General features: G+C 40.0%; 1 protein-coding gene across 1 annotated transcript in view; it reads right to left on the reverse strand.

Annotated features, from left to right (window-relative positions):
- MAP3K21 (mitogen-activated protein kinase kinase kinase 21) overlaps positions 1-18,278 on the reverse strand; it is a 56,023-nt gene that overhangs the window by 24,034 nt on the left and 13,711 nt on the right. Inside the window, exons 2-5 of the mRNA XM_023647429.2 lie at positions 14,949-15,129; positions 9,324-9,472; positions 8,359-8,534; positions 145-385 (exon numbers count right to left, since the gene is read on the reverse strand). Coding sequence (XP_023503197.1) covers positions 145-385; positions 8,359-8,534; positions 9,324-9,472; positions 14,949-15,129 — 747 coding nt within the window. The remainder of the gene's footprint in view (positions 1-144; positions 386-8,358; positions 8,535-9,323; positions 9,473-14,948; positions 15,130-18,278) is intronic.

The raw sequence follows: 18,278 nt of genomic DNA on the forward strand, positions 1-18,278 counted from the left end.
AACTGAAGCAAGAACTGAAGCTACTTATTTCTATAAGGTTTGAAAATCTCATTCCCCCATCTCTTCCCAGTTGTGGTGAAACAAACAAGCTGTTTAAAGGGATGACATACGAGAGTCTTACGAAACATGGGTACAAAATCCTACCTGAAGGTAAACTGATTCGATGTCCATCTTTGAGCTTTAAACGACTTCTCTTGAACTTGCCCTTCCTCCTCTTCACATTCGGCTTCTCCTGGTTTAACTGGAATATCAAAATGTTGAGCTCCCGCTCCAGCACGTCAATCTCGCGCTCTGCCAGCTGCTGCTCCCGCCGCTTCAGCAGCTCCTCCTGAGACTTCTGCTGGAGGGCGGCGCGGGTCAGCTCCTCCTCACGGGACCGCAGCTCCTGCAACAGAGTCACACCAACATCAGCAGGGAGGAGAAGGTGCCTCTCCCACAGTCCACCCACCTGGTCATTCGAGTCCTCACGGGGCGGCCCACTTGGCAGTCAAGGGATCAGGGCTAAGACCTTTCCAGAACATCACCAACTCGGACTGACACCAAAGCCTGTGCACAGGCTCCATCTTGCACTTTCAGTTTTATGATCCTAAACCGCAAATTTTTAAAATCTGATTTGTATTTTATCTCCCCAAAGCCCCAGTATGTAGTTGTATATCCTAGCTGTAAGTCCTTCTAGTTCTCCTATGTGAGATGCCGCCACAGCACGGCTTGATGAGCAGTGTGTAGGTCTGCACCCAGGATCTGAACTAGCCAACCCCAGGCTGCGGAAGCAGAGCGCTATGAACTTAACCACTATGCCACTGGGCCGGCCCCCTAAATCTTGTTTTAAGATTTCTCTCTCTTCATTTCTAGCCTTTATAATCACCTAACACATAAAATGGACACATAGCAACAGAGTATCGATGTGAATGGCCAATTTTAAAATAAAGCCAAAAGTTAAAGCTTGGCTAATTAAAGGATAATTATTCTAGTTACAACAGACTGCAGTTCAGATTTCTTCACTTAGGGACTTCCTTAGGGCATTTAAGAACTTGCTTAGAGATTAAAACATTTTGGTGGAGAGATTATGGCAAAAAACAAAGCTAATGTGTCGAGTCAGTTGGAGGCTCATCAGAAATTAAAACCAGACCTCTCTAAAATTGTAAGCCAACAGAATAAGTATATTCAGTAGACAAAGAACTTCTCAGGATCCCATGGATGAATGGGAGGTATCACTTTATACACAGATATCATGAAATAGCTAAATAAAAGTCCCTCTGTCACAATACTTACTGATTAAAAATCTAACCTCCTCTTAGTTTTGGTTTTAAAACTAGAGAACTCCTGAGAAACAGAACATCTATGAACTGAACATCTATTAGGAAAAAAATTATTCAACAGTAAAGCTGAGAATGCCACAAAGTTTTTAAATCCCATTCTTATTTCATTTCTGTAAAGTGTTCTGTACTTTACCAGAGACATAAATATTGCTTTTAGTGTTGAATTACTTTCTCTTCTAGATTATCCTGCTACTAAATCAAGCACTCACGTAGAAATCAAGGCCTTTGCAAACTTTTATTTCCACTGCTCCGGACAAACTTAATCTTAGAATACCTAACTACCAAAAACTTTGTTAGAAACTCCACGTTCTCAGGTAGAGCTTTGGGCTGTGAGTTTTGACAGCTATGAGTGTTGCGCAAACATGTCAGATTTTATAGTAGCAGGCCACACTTTACACAGGCCCACCTCCAAAATACTGATGCACGAAGAAACACTGTAGGATGCAGGCTCATGGAAGAAACCAGAGCTGAACCATGGGACTAAAATGCCAACTCAAGTCTGCTAATCCCTTGGCATTTTACAGATGGGCTCAAAGAATAATGGGAAGCCATCTGTCAGTACAATTATCATAGAGGAAACAAACAGAAGGCTATCCTTCCATAAATAAATAAATATCAAGAAGAGACTAGAGAGCTCTAAAAACCAAAAATTTATTTATTCAGATCAAACTAATTCCAAACTTATGGTCCAAATTTCAAGTCCACCAAAGTTTCACCTTTGATTCATCTTTGAAACATGAGTTTTTCTAAACAATGGTCATAAACAAAATTATGAGAAATGATTTACTTAAGACCAACTGATATTCAAATCACTGCTGCTAATATGAACCAGCTGATTCTTGAAGAGCAGATCAGTAGCTCTTTATTACTTTGTGCCAGACATACATTACTATTTATTACTTAAAAAGAAAAAAGAGAAGAAGAAAATGTCACTTGCTAAAAAAAATTCTGGAATCCATTATTTAACTGGTGGCTTTCTCCTATCTGCTTGTCCAATTTGGAGATTTAACTGTAGTGCATTTGGGGCAGAGGATCATTTCCAGTCAACTTCCAATTTCTTAGTCACTACTGTCTGCCCTTTTGTTAAGATATTAGTTTTCAGCGGTGTTGATATCAATCCAATTAGCCATTGTGAAATGGAATGGCATGAGGAAGCGATAAGGGCAGCAAATTCAGTCAGGCTTTCTGTGTGTTACTACTACAGTAACTGAATAAGAAACCACTTTTAAATCCAGGTCCCAGGCTAAAATGTGAATCCCCTTGCAACGACTCTATGAAGAAAAAAATCACTTGCCTACGACTTCATGAGACAGAAAAAGAAGATCAAAGAGAAAGCATCCAAAGTACTCTTCTTTCTCACTGAATTTTAGAACACTGAAAAGAAAAAAGGAGAGAAAGTCTGGGGTATTAGAATTCCTTTGAATACTTTGAAATTATGAAGCACACAAAAAATTCTTTCGGTTGCTGAGATTAGCAAGCAGGAGTATTTGTTTAATTGCTTGACACAGGCATTCTACTAATGGCAAAGCCAGGTTCCTGGCAGTAGACGTCAATCATTAACAGCGACATGCCTTCGCACAGTGGCTCAAAGACAGGTGCATGCACCCAGTGCACGCAGACAGCCACAGAGAGATAAGAAGGTCGGAATTCAGGGAGGAACCGGTACCTATGGAGGCCACAGCTCACTGAATAACACAGAGCACAGCCAAGTCACTCACCATTAATTCCAAGTCTGACGCCTCCCACCTTAAGCAATCAGTGAACGATAGAGGCAGACAGAGCACATACTGTGCTTTTGACTCCATCAAAAAAGATGCAATTAGAAACCTCTGAGCAAAAAAAGCGTTATGTATCCTTTAATTGTAAATCAAAGGCTCAGAAGATACTTCTTATGCTGTATTTCAAGGAGGAGCACAAAAATCATATACAAAGAAAAAGGAAAGGTACCACTATAGGATAGCTCAAAAACGAATCCAAAGATAACAAAGAAACTCCTATAAACCTCAAAACAGAGAAAGGGCACACATCCCACCTTGAAGCAAGCTTTTTGACTTTTACACCACATTTAAAAAGAATTAACTCACTGGATATGCCCCTAACCTGCAGTTTTATAAATAATTACCAATAATGAGAAATAAATAAAATAGTTTAAAATAAGGATTAGTAATAACATCACTTCCAAATTTTAAATTCTGTGATTTCAAGTTTTATTCTTTCTCTAAGCCCTCTCCCATCCCCTCCAAGTCTTTGTTGTCTTTGCTACTAAACATTTCACTTTAGGATTCCTGAAAACAATTTGGGGAAGTCTAAAAAGAAAATCAGTCTTTATCACTGTAAGTCAAAAAAATGTATTAAAGTTTCCGAGAAACATATTCATAATCTCTCTGATAGTAATCCTTCAGAGAACGGCAGGATTTAAAAAGTAATCCAGTCCGTCATTTTCAAGCATCATGGCTCAGAATGCCTGGGCCCGGAACGGGGGTGGCTGCCAGAACCTGCCCCGGCTGCAGGCAAAGCCACCCCTTTCTTTGTTCTGAGGTTAAATCTTAACACTTAACACTTATTTAGCACTTACTAACAGGCACTGCTCTGAGCACTTTGGTAGTTACTCATTTAAGCACCAGCCCCTCCCCACCCCCACACACCAGATCCCCAGGGAGATTTAATGAGAATGAGGAGGAGGAGGTGGAGGAGGAGGCAGGGAGAGAACAGTCATAGGTCAGCAAAGGGCACAGCCCCAGTTCCGACCCAGCTGTCTGGCTCAGTCCTGGGTCTTCACCACCACACTAGATTGCTATAGATTTTGGAATTCCACTAAAGACTTAATATTAAAAAAAAGGGAGCGGAGGGTGTATCACCATCACTTTTAGAACCCCACATAGCTGTCCCCTGCAGTCTACTGGAGTTCTCTGAGGCAAGGAGCTGAGCAGCTGACGCAGGGTCTGCTGCACAGCTAGACAGCGCCAAACGTCAGAAAGTTGTTGATTCGGGGAGCAGATTTTAATCCCTGGAGTATTCACCCAAGAGGTCCTACTTCTGAAGTCTGAAACAACATGAAACATATTTCCTCCCTCGTCTACTAGAAAGTTCTTCCAGTATTCGAGGGTAGCCCCCACAATCTACCCCCCACCCCCACTTCTGTCCTCTGCCTGCTCAGGTTTCCAGGCTCCTCTCCTGCCTTCCTGCCCTGCTCCTTGGGAGTCTCTTTAAAATCTGGTGCCCACAATCAAACACAGCACTGAATACGATCGGAGCAGAATCAAACAGCACTGTTATCTCCTATTACATGAGCTCTATGTATACACTGGCAATGGCAGGGTCGAAGGTTGCATTTGCCCGTTGTGTATTTTTCAACTTACAAAACACTGAAAGATCTAAGGAAGAGAGTGAATTATAAGTCTACAGCTTAAAAATATGACTTTACAGGGAAAAAATGACTTCAGCAGCTTACATATTTCTCTATAACCTTTATTTTTAATCATTTTAAACTATGAAATATTTAAAATACGCTACAATTAGAGAGAACAGCAAATATCTACGCACTCACCCTCGCTATTTAACAGATGCTAATTTTTACCTTCTCGTCTTCGGACGTGTTAAAGTCCTCTGTGCGTCAGACTATGCTATGCCACCCCTCTTCAGATCTGCTGTTCTCAAGTTGGTTGCATCCTTCTTCTACCTATACTTTTAGACCTTTTGTACATTTGAATAGTACTGTTTTATAAAGTCCCATAAATGGTATATAATGTAACTCTTCTTTTGCAACTTGCTTTTTCCACCCAATATTATGTTTGAGATTCATGCATGTTGAAACATGTAGCTAGAGTTCATTCCTTTTAACTACTATACAGATTTCCACTGTACGAATATATAACACTTTAGGTACTTATTCCCATATTAATGTATATTGGGGTTGTTTCCAATTTTTCACTATTACAAATAATACTTAAGTGAATAACCTTAATTTCCTTATGTGCATGTGTGTTTCTCAAGAACATATAACCAGAAGTTAAACAGCTGAGTTGTATGCTTTTTATAGCATAAGAGTCATAACAGAATTCATAAAACTTATACTTTTAAATTCCCTTTTCACTTAAAACAGTAATAATACTAATTGCTAATATCTCTCACCTAATAAAATACATATCAGGAACAAATCAAGAAAGCTTACTGAGGTTTATTTAATGTATTTATTTAATGCGTACCATGTACTGAGTACTTTGTTCAATGCTGTGGATGGAAACGACCAAGAATGAATAGCAAAGCTCATGAAGTTCTTATCCAGCAGAAAAGGCAGACCAAAAACAATTAAATAAACAGATAATAATAAAGTATGACTCTAGTGCCAGCCACGATGAGGAAGTGCAGGATACTACGACAGACAGTTTATCTGGTGCAGCAGAGGAGGGAAGGGAGCTCTGAAGGACTGAAAACAAAGAAGCCAGCAATTGAGAGGTGGGGATAAAAGCTAGGGAGGAGACAGTTGAGAACACTGTCCTCAACAGAAAAAAGAACATATACAAAGGCCAAAAGTCAAGTGCATGGCACCAGAAGAACTGAGAGGAATTCAGTATGGCTGAGGACACAGTGAAGGTAAATAAGGAAGGACAAAGGGAGTTGATGAGGAACTGGAGTTGGCCGCTGAAGCAAGGATGCTCAGATTTGCATTTTAGAAGGGTCACTCGTGGTGGGGGATAAGTTAGGGGAGCAACACTGGACACAGAGCAACTAGGGAGGATGCTGTTGCCGTAATGCTGGCGCTAAGTGAGGACAACACGAACTAGGGGAGTGAATTACCACTGATAATCTTTGTCACATAGGAGACCACGAGAAGTACCTTCAAAGACCTTTGAGACTGGGTACCTAAGAGAACAGTAATCCCATTATGGTAAAAAGGAAGCAGAATGAGGGAAGGCAGAGGGGGAGCGAGGAGGAAGTTTTGACTTCAGTGTTCGGCTGGAAACTGGTGCCAGGAAGGCACATCAAGCCCCCTTTCAAAACTTGTCAACAACGTCCTGATGCCTGGCCTGGCATTCAAAGCACCATTCCCCAGGATACAGACTGCCATATCATGCATCTTTGTATCCTAGGACTCTAACACTGTTCCCAGCACACAAGAGATAGTCATATATGCTCGCTGAAAAAATTATAACATTGAAAGAACAATTTTCCCATAGACACATTTTTTTTTTTTGAGGAAGATTAGCCCCGAGCTAACATCTGCTGCCAACCCTTCTTTTTTTGCTGAAGAAGACTGGCCCTGAGCTAATATCTGTGCCCATCTTCCTCCACTTTATATGTGGGATGCCTGCCACAGCATGGCTTGCCAAGCGGTACCATGTCTGCACCTGGGATCCGAAATGGCGAACCCCGGGCCACCGAAGTGGAACATGCGAACTTAACCGCTATGCCACCGGGCCAGCCCCCCATAGACACATTTTTAAATTATATTTCTTTTTAAGAAAATTTGCACTTTGGGGAATACCTATGACATATCTTGCATTAATTGCCAGTTCAGCAAAATGACAGTAGAAGAAGCTACTCAAGGATAGAATTTGGGCATATCATGTCTTGGTATTCCGCACAGTATTATATATATTAGCTCAAGAAATGCTTATGAGTATATATTCAAAGCACAGCTTGTTATTCCTTCTTTTGCCCTTTCCTTTGCACTTCAGTTGGTTACAGGCCTTTAGTATCATGGTCAATGTGATAGTCTAGAGATATAATGCAGAGCCATACCACGTAAACCAAGGTAACTTTGCCATGGGAGAATGACTCTCGGCTACACTACAATGCCATGTTTCAATGTCATAATTGGAATTAGCAAGTGGACCCTGTGCTAGCAAAGCATTACTGCCTACTTAAAAAGAATTCTACTATTTTAGAATCATAAATATATAAGGTATAAAAATTCATTCCTGGAAGATTATAAGGCTTTATAAAGATTATCAAGACCTTGCAACGTTATGCTTTGGCCCATAAATTCATTGCACACACAGCAGAGGAATTTAACATATTGAACAATTATACAACTTGGACAACTAGAATAAACCCTGATTCCTCAAAATGCTCAAGTAGTACAAAATGTCTTTAACAAAGTAACTGCAGCCACTGCAGCACAGAACCATGCCTTGACCTTGGGGTTCTTCAGTGCCCGTTAACAGGCACGTGTCACCAGGCAGAAGAGATCAGTTAACTGAATTCACTCCCCAACAAGGCTGCCTTCAATTAGGTGTGTTTTTACTTCTCATATTTCACTTTGGAGGTAGTAGCACAAATGCAGCTTCATCGTACTGAACATATAGGGTTTTTTCTTCTTCTTTTTAAAATATATTAACCAACCAGAGCTTAATTCATCATATTAAAAGTTCAAAAATTACATATTTACAAGTTTTTCCAACAAAGCAATGCCTTGGAGATAAAAAGGAGGTTTTGGGAGGTAGACTAGCATAAAACAGGTTTCAGAAGGCATAATTAAAAACAACCTGTATATCTTTAAATTCTGATTTGCATCAACCAACTGTAAGAAGACATATTTGAGACAAACTATGACATTTGACTATGGAGTATTACGTGACATCAAAGAATTACTGTCACTTTTTAAGATAATAATGGCAAGAAAGTTATTTTTAAAATTCTTACCAGTTAGAGATGCATATTGAATCATTTAAGGGTAAAATGATGTAAGTCGAGGATTTAACTTAAAATAACCCAGTTTAAAAAAAAGATGATAATGGGGAAATGAGATGAACAAAATGACAAAATATTGACAATTATTGAAGCTGGTTAACGCAAACAAGTGGTTTATTATGCTAGTCTTTTTTTTTTTTAACATTTGAAAGTTCTCCTAATAAAAGGTTGTTTCCTTTCCAAGTACACATTTCAAGTACAATTCTGTTTTGTTTTAATTGAAAAGCAAGAATCGACAAATATTGATGTCTGAAAATATTTTAGAATAATGCTGAGTGGTTCTTGACTCGTTTTCACAATCTTCATAAATGTGAGTATATTATGCAATTATATATATCTCTCTCACCTTTTCCTTTGTTCTCAGCTCATCAAACATTTGTTGAATTTCCAGCTTCCAGTCATCTTGCATGGAATGAAAAGATTCTTGAGGCATTTCAGTCATAACCGCCCCTTCGATAGCAGTCAGTTGTTCAAGAATTAAGCCAAATGATGGACGAATATGAGGGTCTTGTTGCCAGCATTCTACAATAAGCAAGAATCACATTAATTCCATTTCTGAGCAGAGTTTGGATTATTAGCCCATGTTGATCATGTCTGCTGAAGATTTTTAAAATCTATTGATAATAATTTTGAAAATTTTATTTTACACAGTGTCCATGTCAGCAGCATGCATAATAATTACTATCAGACAAGGCTCTTCTTGCTTATATTATATGACAGTAACATGTGGACGTGTGCTTTCCAAGCCTTATCACGAAGTCTGTGTTTCGGGGCCTAAGCTGCCCTGGCCAGATGACTTCCTGACACAGAGTCTAGAACTCAACCCAAGAACACCAAAGTCTCAAGAGAGGTTCTAAGAAATAGGCTAATAATGAAGTAAGGCAACTTGCTGCTTATAAAAAGAGGGAGTTAATTTTTAAAAGATAAGGATCAAATAAAGCCATGCAAAACCATGTCAGTTAAGAACGTAAAACATTTTTGATCACTAGGTAAAACAGCAGATGTGGAGCCAATTCAATATCGTCTTTGAACTCTACTAGTGTATGTGGTGCAAACTTTATTACCATTCTGTTAAATTTTATACAAAAATAAGTCACTGATAAAACTGGATTGTTTTTAACTTACTTAGTTCATCAAAACTTTACCTGACATCAAAGACAAGGTTTCCAACTCTTAAAATAGAATAATTACTTACAAGCATTTGAAAATTAGAATCACAGAATTACTCTTCTAGTTAAAGACACAGATGTTCTAATGAGCAAGTCCCCTTCCCTACCCGCCAGACACACAAAAACGGATGTGTGCAAATACCTTTCATGAGCTTGGCAAACGGCTCAGGGCAGGTGGATGGAACAGGCAGAGTGAGCTTATTGACGGCGACCCCATAAGCCACAGCAAGACCGTCAATGCCACGATAAGGGACTTCTCCCGTGAGCAGTTCCCATAGCAGGACTCCATAGCTAGAAAGCAAAGTTGTTATCAAGTTAAACGGGTCGCACGGTGCTGTTTCCTTAGGACACAACCAGTGAGGCAAATGCATCGGTACCTTCAGCCGGCTCCTAGTAAGGATCTTCTCTTACAACAGAGTCCATAAGTGGCCCTTACCCCAAGGTGAGAGGTGGGCTCTTCCAGTTAACACGCAAACACATGCAAATACACTTCTTCCCAGAAATCAGTTAAACATTCGTTATAGGAATGAAAACTACTTAGTGAACAGGAAAGCTTAGGGGCAGCACATAACTGAATTAAACAGGGTGCAGAACCAGGCCACACTTTAAGAGTAATGTTTTAAGAGTTTTGATGTTGCTCCTTCTACCTCATTTTTCCCACACCTACACAGAACTCTTGAGGATTGCTATGACACTGAAGATTCTAGTCCTACTGATATCTCATGCCACACATCACAGGACTGAGATCGAATCATACTATTTAAATAGTTTTTTGAAACTGTTTATCTGTATGCCTCTCCTTTTATATTTTAGACTTGTTACTAATGTTTCCACCATATCACTCAACAGTAATGGACAAAAGAAATTAATGTGGGGCTCCGTGGTGCCTGCTGGTAGGACACAAAATCTTTTTCTTTCTTTGCTGAGGAAGATTCCTCCTGAGCTAACACCTGCTGCCAATCTTCTTCTTTTTGTATTGAGCCGCCGCCATAGCATGGCCACTGACAGACGAGTGGTATAAGTCTGCACCTAGGAACTGAACCCGGGCTGCCAAAGTGGAGCACACCGAACTTAACCACTAGAGCACTGGGGCTGGCCCCCAAAATGTCTTTTTGGCAATGGAGAAAGTTGAAGCGAAATAAGAGTAAAAACAAAGGACCACCTCAGCTGCCATGCTCTCTAAAGGTCAGCAGAGGTCACGCGGGTTCACCACTGCCTTAGTTCTTCAAAGGCAAGTGTAATTACAAACAAGAACAAGAAAACTCACATGGAAGGACTTCTAAATGAAATTTTTAAATGAAGCCGAAGGACAGAATTTCACTCCACATCCACACCACAGATTTAAGGTTTAAGATTTTAAGGTGCCTCAATTCAAGGTAGCACACAGTGGCATGGAAATAAGCCTTGTTCCTTAGAGATACTCAGTCTCTTCTACGATACAGGTCAGTACCTCTGTCTCCCCTTTCATCTTCTTCAAAACATAAAGTACACTCAAATTATCTTTTGTGAAAACATAAAAAACTAGAGTCACTCCAGACGACTCACTTGCCTTTAAATTGAAACACATAAGCATATAAGGAACACACATTTACTTACTTTTTTAATTCTATTAATGTAACTAGTACAGTCCTATCTATTTTCCTAATCTTTTAAAACTTCATTAGCTTTAGGTAAAAAAAAAAAAAAAAAGCTTGAAATTTAGATTATCTTCTGATCTTAAGAGATGCGAGGATGCACCGTGTCACTAATACAAGAGAAAAAGCCCTCTAGGAAGAAGACTTGCTCTACAAAGAGCTGGAAAGTCTCTGGGCTCCAGGTTCAGGTCATCCTGGATAGATAACTTGTCATTTAAAGACCTCTGCATTAGTGCCTATCGGACTTGAGACCATCTACTGAAAACATTCAGAAAAACAATGTAAAAACAACCGATTGGACCAGTCAAAGGGGCCTTAGGGATCATCCAGCTGATATGCTACTGGCCCTGAACACAGAGATTTGAGTCCTGAGGACCCGGGGCTCCTCCCTGAACAGGAGGAGTTATAGCGCACCATGAAACACAACTGGATTTGGAGGCAGCAGACCTGAGTGTGGGCTTTGGGAGTATCACTTCTTACTAGTTACGTCTCCACTCACAAGGCCCTTAAAGATGATCTTGAATTAACTCAAATACGAAATAACAGGATATCTGCTCTACCATCTCAAAGCACTGTTTTATAGTTGAAAAAAGAAACATGTAAGGGGCTAGGCCTTTGGCCGAGTGTGGCCAAGTGGTTAGGTTCACACACTCCACTTTAGTGACCCAGGGGCTCGCCAGTTCGGATCCTGGGCACAGACTTAGCACCACTCATCAAGCCATGTTGAGGTGGTGTCCCACATAACAGAATTAGAAGGACCTACAACTAGAATATACAACTATGTACTTGGGGGCTTTTGGGAGAAGAAAAAGATGGGCAGCAGATGTTAGTTCTGGCGCCAACCTAAACTGAAAAAAAAATAAATGTGTAATAGAGCATGTATAAATTATATAATGCTATAACTATTACCAATTAAGTTGAATCCAATATTTTTCAAAGGTTATCTGTTTAGTTTCTTGAAAATTTTCTATATTACAGTTTATTAGCAGAGACATCTTAATTTCAATAATAAGTAAATTTAACTCATAGATAAATCAACAAAAATCACCTCAGAGCAGAGGACCAAAAACTTCTTAGAATAACTGGAAATTGTCTAAATTCTAAGAAGCTTCCTTGCTATTCTCATTAGCAAATAACGAAGCTAAAACAAACAATAACAACCATGTAACTTTGATTGGAAGTTTCAGAGAATTAATGATTCAGGATAGGTCATTTTTTCAGGCAAAAGTTAAAAACCAATGTGAAAAAATGAAACTATTTTGATGGAACTATTTCTAAAGTGTAATGCTTATTTTCTGTTCTCTGAAACTAGGTAGGATACAGTATAGACAAAGCGCTCTCCGAGACCTCAAGTAGCCTAATGATGAAGGGCTGTGGAGCACGCTGTCACGCCTGGGACCTGAGTCTGCTCCTTACTAGTCTTACAACCCTGAGGAGTTTCCTAACCTCTCAGGGCCCTGGGTACCCACTCTCTGAAACCGGGGGAATCACAGGACATGCTGTAAAAATTCAGTCATAAGATCTAAGTTACCTTGTAGCGTAATAACCAGGAAGGAGGAGGGGAAGATGCTCAGGAAATACACTAAATAGATATACTAGTCCACAGTTCTGCACAGAGGAAAGCAATGTTTCTTGAATGAAATTATTTTTTATGGGAATATTATAAAAGGAGATTCTATAGCAGGGCATGTACAATTCAGAGGGATGGCCTTCCCCGCCCTTGTGCATCCTGACATCCTAGCGCTCTGGTATGCTTATATTAATGCCTTCCAGAGACGTGTGGGGATGCTTGGCTCCACAACTAGGTGCCTCTAGAGGTCACTAGTTTCTAGTCCTTTTCATAGCATTTCATGCTTTTTTTCTTCCTGTCACCTACTTTGTTCTCAGCTGCCGTTTTTTACCACGACCAGCTTAGCATTCATTCCTCTTCCCTCTTCTAAATAGCTGCTTTTACTGAAAATCAGGTAAGCATACTTGTAAATCTGAGACTTAGAAGTAAATAGATTTTGAGAGAAGACTGCTCCAATGAGCGCATGGACTCAAAGACCTACATTTTGAGTGGTTTTAGAAATTTTTTCTTCTTACTTCTTGATTCTCCTCTATTTTACAATAGAGGAATAGGTTGCTACAAAGCATTTAGATAGACTGTACAGCACTTGTATAGCTAGTAATTACATAGTTTATAAAAGCACACAAAATGAAATGGTTATAGTCTAATACTATTTTGAATGTACTATTGATTTATGATATTTTATTAGCTTTTTGAGTCTTGAAGTATAATTTCTTGAATCACCTGTTTCACTTAAGTATTTTGGTATTATCATATGGTCAGAAAATTATTGTAATTAAATCAAGGAAAACACATTTAATGTTTTATGAAGACACACGTGCTCAGGCTCCGCCAGCACAGGGTCTAATTCATTAAGCCAGGGGGAGGCTCAAGCATTTGTGTTTTTCAAAACGGCCCTAAGATACTATAGAACCTATGACACAGTTGATGAATTTCTTACAAGCCATAAGTAGAACAATTAAATTATATTTTAAATGCGTAGGATAAGCTTTAAATTTAAAGAAATCTTTTGGAACTTATGCTAACAGGGGTTCTGCCACTAACTCGACGTGACCAACTGCTGGCCTGTCCAATGATTAAAGCAGGAAAACAATTTTTGTTGACCATGACTTTGGAAGTCAGACAGATCTGGGTTCAAACAACAGTTCTGCCACTTAGAAAGGGACTCTTAGCAAGTGATATTTCCTTTCTCAGCCCTAGTTTTCTCTAATGTAAAAAAAACCCCCCCAAAACCAAGAAAACCTGGAATTTTAATCACAATGAGATACCACTTCACAACCACCAGGATGGCTAGAAACAAAAGCCAGATAAGTGTTGGCGAGGACGTGGAGAAATGAGAACCCTTACACTGCTGGCGGGAAGGAGAAGTGGTGCCGCTGCGTTGGAAAACAGTCTGGCAGCTCCTCAAACAAGGAACCATGGAATCACCATAAGGGCCCAGCAATTTCACTCTGAGGTATATACCCAAGAGAACCAAAAACACGTCTTCACAAAAACGTGTTCACGATAGTTCATAGCAGCATTATTCAGAATAGCCAAAAAGTGGAAACAACCCAAATGCCCATCAACTGACAAACACACAAACAAAATGTGGTACGTCCAGATAATGGGATATTATTTGACCATAAATAAGACCGGAATTCTGACATATTGTAGGACAGGAATCTTGAAAACATTAGGCTAACTGAAAAAAGCCAGTCACAAGGACCACGTGTTGTATGATTCCATTTATATGAAATGTCCATAATAAGCAAATCTAAAGATACAAAACTTAGATTAGTGGTTGCCTTGGGTTGATTGTGGGGATGGATGCACAACACTCTTAATATACTAAAACCCACTGAACCGTACGATTTAAATGGATGAACTGTAAGATCTGTGAATTATATTTCAATAAAGCTGTTAGAAAACATCAGCAACAAAAAACCTGGAATTCTAATACTAGCCACACAGGATTTTATGAGCATTAAATAAAGGCAAGTAAGCTCCCGGTGCATCGTAGCTATTAAACAGAGCGACGTTTCTTTGTTGTTCTGTTACTGATAAGAGTCTTCACCCCTTAGTGAGACACAGCTGAACGAAAACCCAGCTAACTTGGGATCCCACTTGGGACCTCCATCCTCAAAGTGGAAGCCTGAATCTTGACATGATGCAATCTGTAGAACAAAGGGGCTAAAGTTTTTTCTCAAACTCCTTCCATGCTAATATTCTTTCTGTGAATCACGAGGAACCAAAATTTTGCTTAAAGTGAAAATTTACTCCTATTTACTGACAGGCCTTACAAAATGCTGGCATTACCTTTAATTCAAATTATAACCAGTTTTAATCAAACCTCAGATTTAACAAGGTTCTCCTATCAAATGGAAGTGATATGACAATAAAAATCTCAAGTTACCTGTTTCACTGCGATTACAACTGTCTTGATCAAAACCATAAAACCTTCTTTGAAAAGGCGTATACTGCCCTTCAGGCGCAGAACCACAGACTGCTTCGGGATTCACTTAAAGGAAGCGTGGCAGCAGTTTCTGCGGACATCTGCAAAAGCAAGACACATGGTGCTTACCTCCAGATGTCGCTTCCCTTAGAGAACAGCGAGGACTTGATGACTTCCGGCGCCATCCAGGCGTAGGTGCCTGCCGCACTCATTTTGGTGGTCCTGTGCCATTCTCTTGCTAAGCCAAAATCTGTGATCTTCAATGTTTTATTGCACACGTCATCATGCTCTATCTTCTCAAGCAGCAAAACTAAAACAAAAAATTCAAAGGTGGGATGTTTTTCATATTCTTAGAATTTTTAAGTCACAATTTTTCTCTGGCATTTAAAACACAATCTCCACTGCCATTGGCAGAATAAATGAGAATGAACACATACTTTACCATTTTATCGTACTTACATCGCATAGATCATAACCCTTAAGTGGGTCATTTGTGCCTGAAGTTACACATTTTTAAAAAAATCCACAGATACTCTACAGCTTAGTATTCTTTATGAATGCTTCTCTTTATGAGAAAGTAAATGATTTCCAGGGGCAAGAAACATTTACTGAGATATCAGAGGTAGGATCAGAAGTGTGTGAAAGTTTATCTGATAGGAAAAAAAATATATTGCTTTCTTCCACAAAGTTAGGTCCTGATCTAAATGCAGAGTCTTTTCTACTAAATGTATTAGAGACTATCGCAAATAGATGTCATGTTCGCATAAATCATTGTCATCATACATCTTATATTAAAATGGCAAAATTCTTATAGATATTGTAACTCATGAAGATATTTTATGAGATATGATGGCTTTACCAAAGCTTGAAATATAGACAAAATTAAAAGCTTGAGAGAAACATTACTCCGACACTGGTTTCTCCAGCCCCCAGCCTCCTGACAAAAACAGAATGAACAAGAGCAACTTTCAGGGCAGAGCTCCCGCCAGAGTCCGCCCCTGAGCTCGCAGGGAACAGCAGCTAACACAAGGTGCTTCTCCATCCCGCCGTTCCCAGCCCCTCTGGTTCTTCTCTCCCCTGGCTGATTTCCTCTGCCTGCACCCACGCAGACATGCTCCCTAGGTTTTCCAAGAGGCTCCAACGCAGCCACCTATCCACGTTCCTCCTTCCCATCTGCTATGAAGGGGGAGGTTTAAACCCACCATTCTTTCTAACCTATCTCCTCACTCCTTCTTTAAAACCCTGCATTCCAACTTGTAGCTCCATTGTTCTATTTGCAGGATGCTCTGCAAATCCCCTCTTCTCAATTTCCCCTGCCACTACCGTATTTCTGGCCTCCCCGCCCCACACCTGAATTACAATCCTTCTCACTGGACTGGATGCTGCCACTGCCCCGCTCCCTAATCCATACATCACCACTAGCCAATTCATCTTCCTGAACCGTCATGGCATTCTTTTATTTTTTAAACCTTCCCTGAACAAGCTACCGATATGTGCAACGACATGGATGAATCTCAAAACCATTATGCTAAGTGAAAGAAGCCAGACATAAAAGGTTACACACTATGCCTCCACATGACACTCTGGAAAAGGACAGAAATCAGGTCAGCGTTGTCAGAGGCTGAGGGGAAAGGTCTGCCGGCAAAGTTACACAAGAGGACTTCCTGGGGTGATGCAAATTCTATACCTTGATGGTGGTGGGGGTTACAGGATTACAGACATTTGTCAAAACTCCTCAAAGTGAGCAGCCTCAGAGGGTGAATTTTACTATATGTCAATTATACCTCAATAAATCTGTGTTAACAAAAGGAGAAAAACAACTCTCAGGGTTCCCCATAATTCGGGGATAATGTCCACATTCCCAGACTTGGGCAATCACAGCCTCACATCTGCACAGCGCCCTACATTTCACGCCACACCACCTTCCCTGCAGGTGAGCTTCCTCTGCTGGAGCCAGGGGGGCTTCTCATCCAGCCCAAATATCATCTTCTCAGCAACACCTTCCAAATACCCCTAAGCAAAGGAAATTATTCCTCCCCCCACACTCACATGGATTTTGTGTTGCCATTACTGCACTGACGAAGCAGGGGGTACAATGATTGTCTTTACCTCTGACTCTCCCACTAGTCTGTTAGCTCTGAGAGAGTGAGTGAGTGAGAGTAAGCGTAGAGAGAGTGTGTGGGTGTGAAAGACTGTGTGTGTGTGAGAGAGAGGCAGAGATGGTAGGGAGAAGAGGAAGATGGGGAGAGACCTGTTCACTTCACGTCCTTCTGCATGCACCTTCTCTGTGTCAGGTCTGACTCAGAGTAGGCGCTCAATGTCTACAAACGAAATGAACAAAACACGCACATTCTTATGTGTGTCCTTTGCTCCTGCCACTCCCACCTAATAGAAATAACAACAAATAAAAGAGTCACCAACAAGGATTGAGTATGCTCTGTATGCCTTGCACTTTACATGTATTATTTCATTCATCCTCACAAACATCCCAAGAGACAGGTCTTCATTATCAGAAGATAATCAACACTGAAAAAAAGAAAGTGACAAAGTGAATCCCATTAAACAGTAATCCAAATTTCAGAGTTAATGGGGTATATGTGTGGGGGGTTGTTTTCCAGGCTTTATAAATAAAATGAAAAATAAGTCTATTTCATTCTTTATTTAACATTTTTGTCATTGTCATGCATAGCAACCATGCGCTAACTCTTAGGAGGATAAAAATGAAACAAGTGTGGGAGGTTTTTTAGAATAAATTATCCAAACAAAATTGGAGAATGGCCTAAGACAATCTTCATGTTTGATTTTTGGACCATGATCATAAAGAAGGGCCATTTTTCCAAATGTTAGTTACAGGAATAATTTACTGAGTACATTCTATTTGTCAGGAACACTTATCAGTATTTTAATGAGATAAGCCATACCACAATGCTATAGGCATATACTATTAATTATCTGTACTTGATAGATAAAGAAACTGAGACACAGAGATGCTGAGTCATCTGTCCAAGGTCACGCAGCTAAGGAGCAGTGAAGCTCAAGCAGTCTGACCCCAGAGCCCACGGTACTAACTACTGTCTACATTGCTCAGCTTTCATCAATTTTTCACAAAAGTTTTCTTCATCCTTTGGAAATCACTCTCTATTCCGGTGCCCATTCTCCTCCTTTCTGTCTTCCTGTCATTGGATAATTATCAACTGACCTAAGTAGAGGCAGTACAGCACAGTGATGAAGAGTGTACTGCTTCGTGTGGACTCTGTGCTTCTGTTTCCTTGCCTATCAGGAAATTAGGATACTCTTGCATTATAAGGTTGCAGTGAAGAGGAACTGAATACCTGTAAAACACTTAGAACACTGTTTGAAACATAGTAATATGCATTTCATGACCATTACACCCCCCACACACAACCCCCCACACATACCCCTTTATCAATGGGTTTGAACACGTTTTTAGCAAATCTT

Source organism: Equus caballus, chromosome 1 (genome assembly GCF_041296265.1).
Source record: "Equus caballus isolate H_3958 breed thoroughbred chromosome 1, TB-T2T, whole genome shotgun sequence".
NCBI lineage: Eukaryota > Metazoa > Chordata > Mammalia > Perissodactyla > Equidae > Equus > Equus caballus.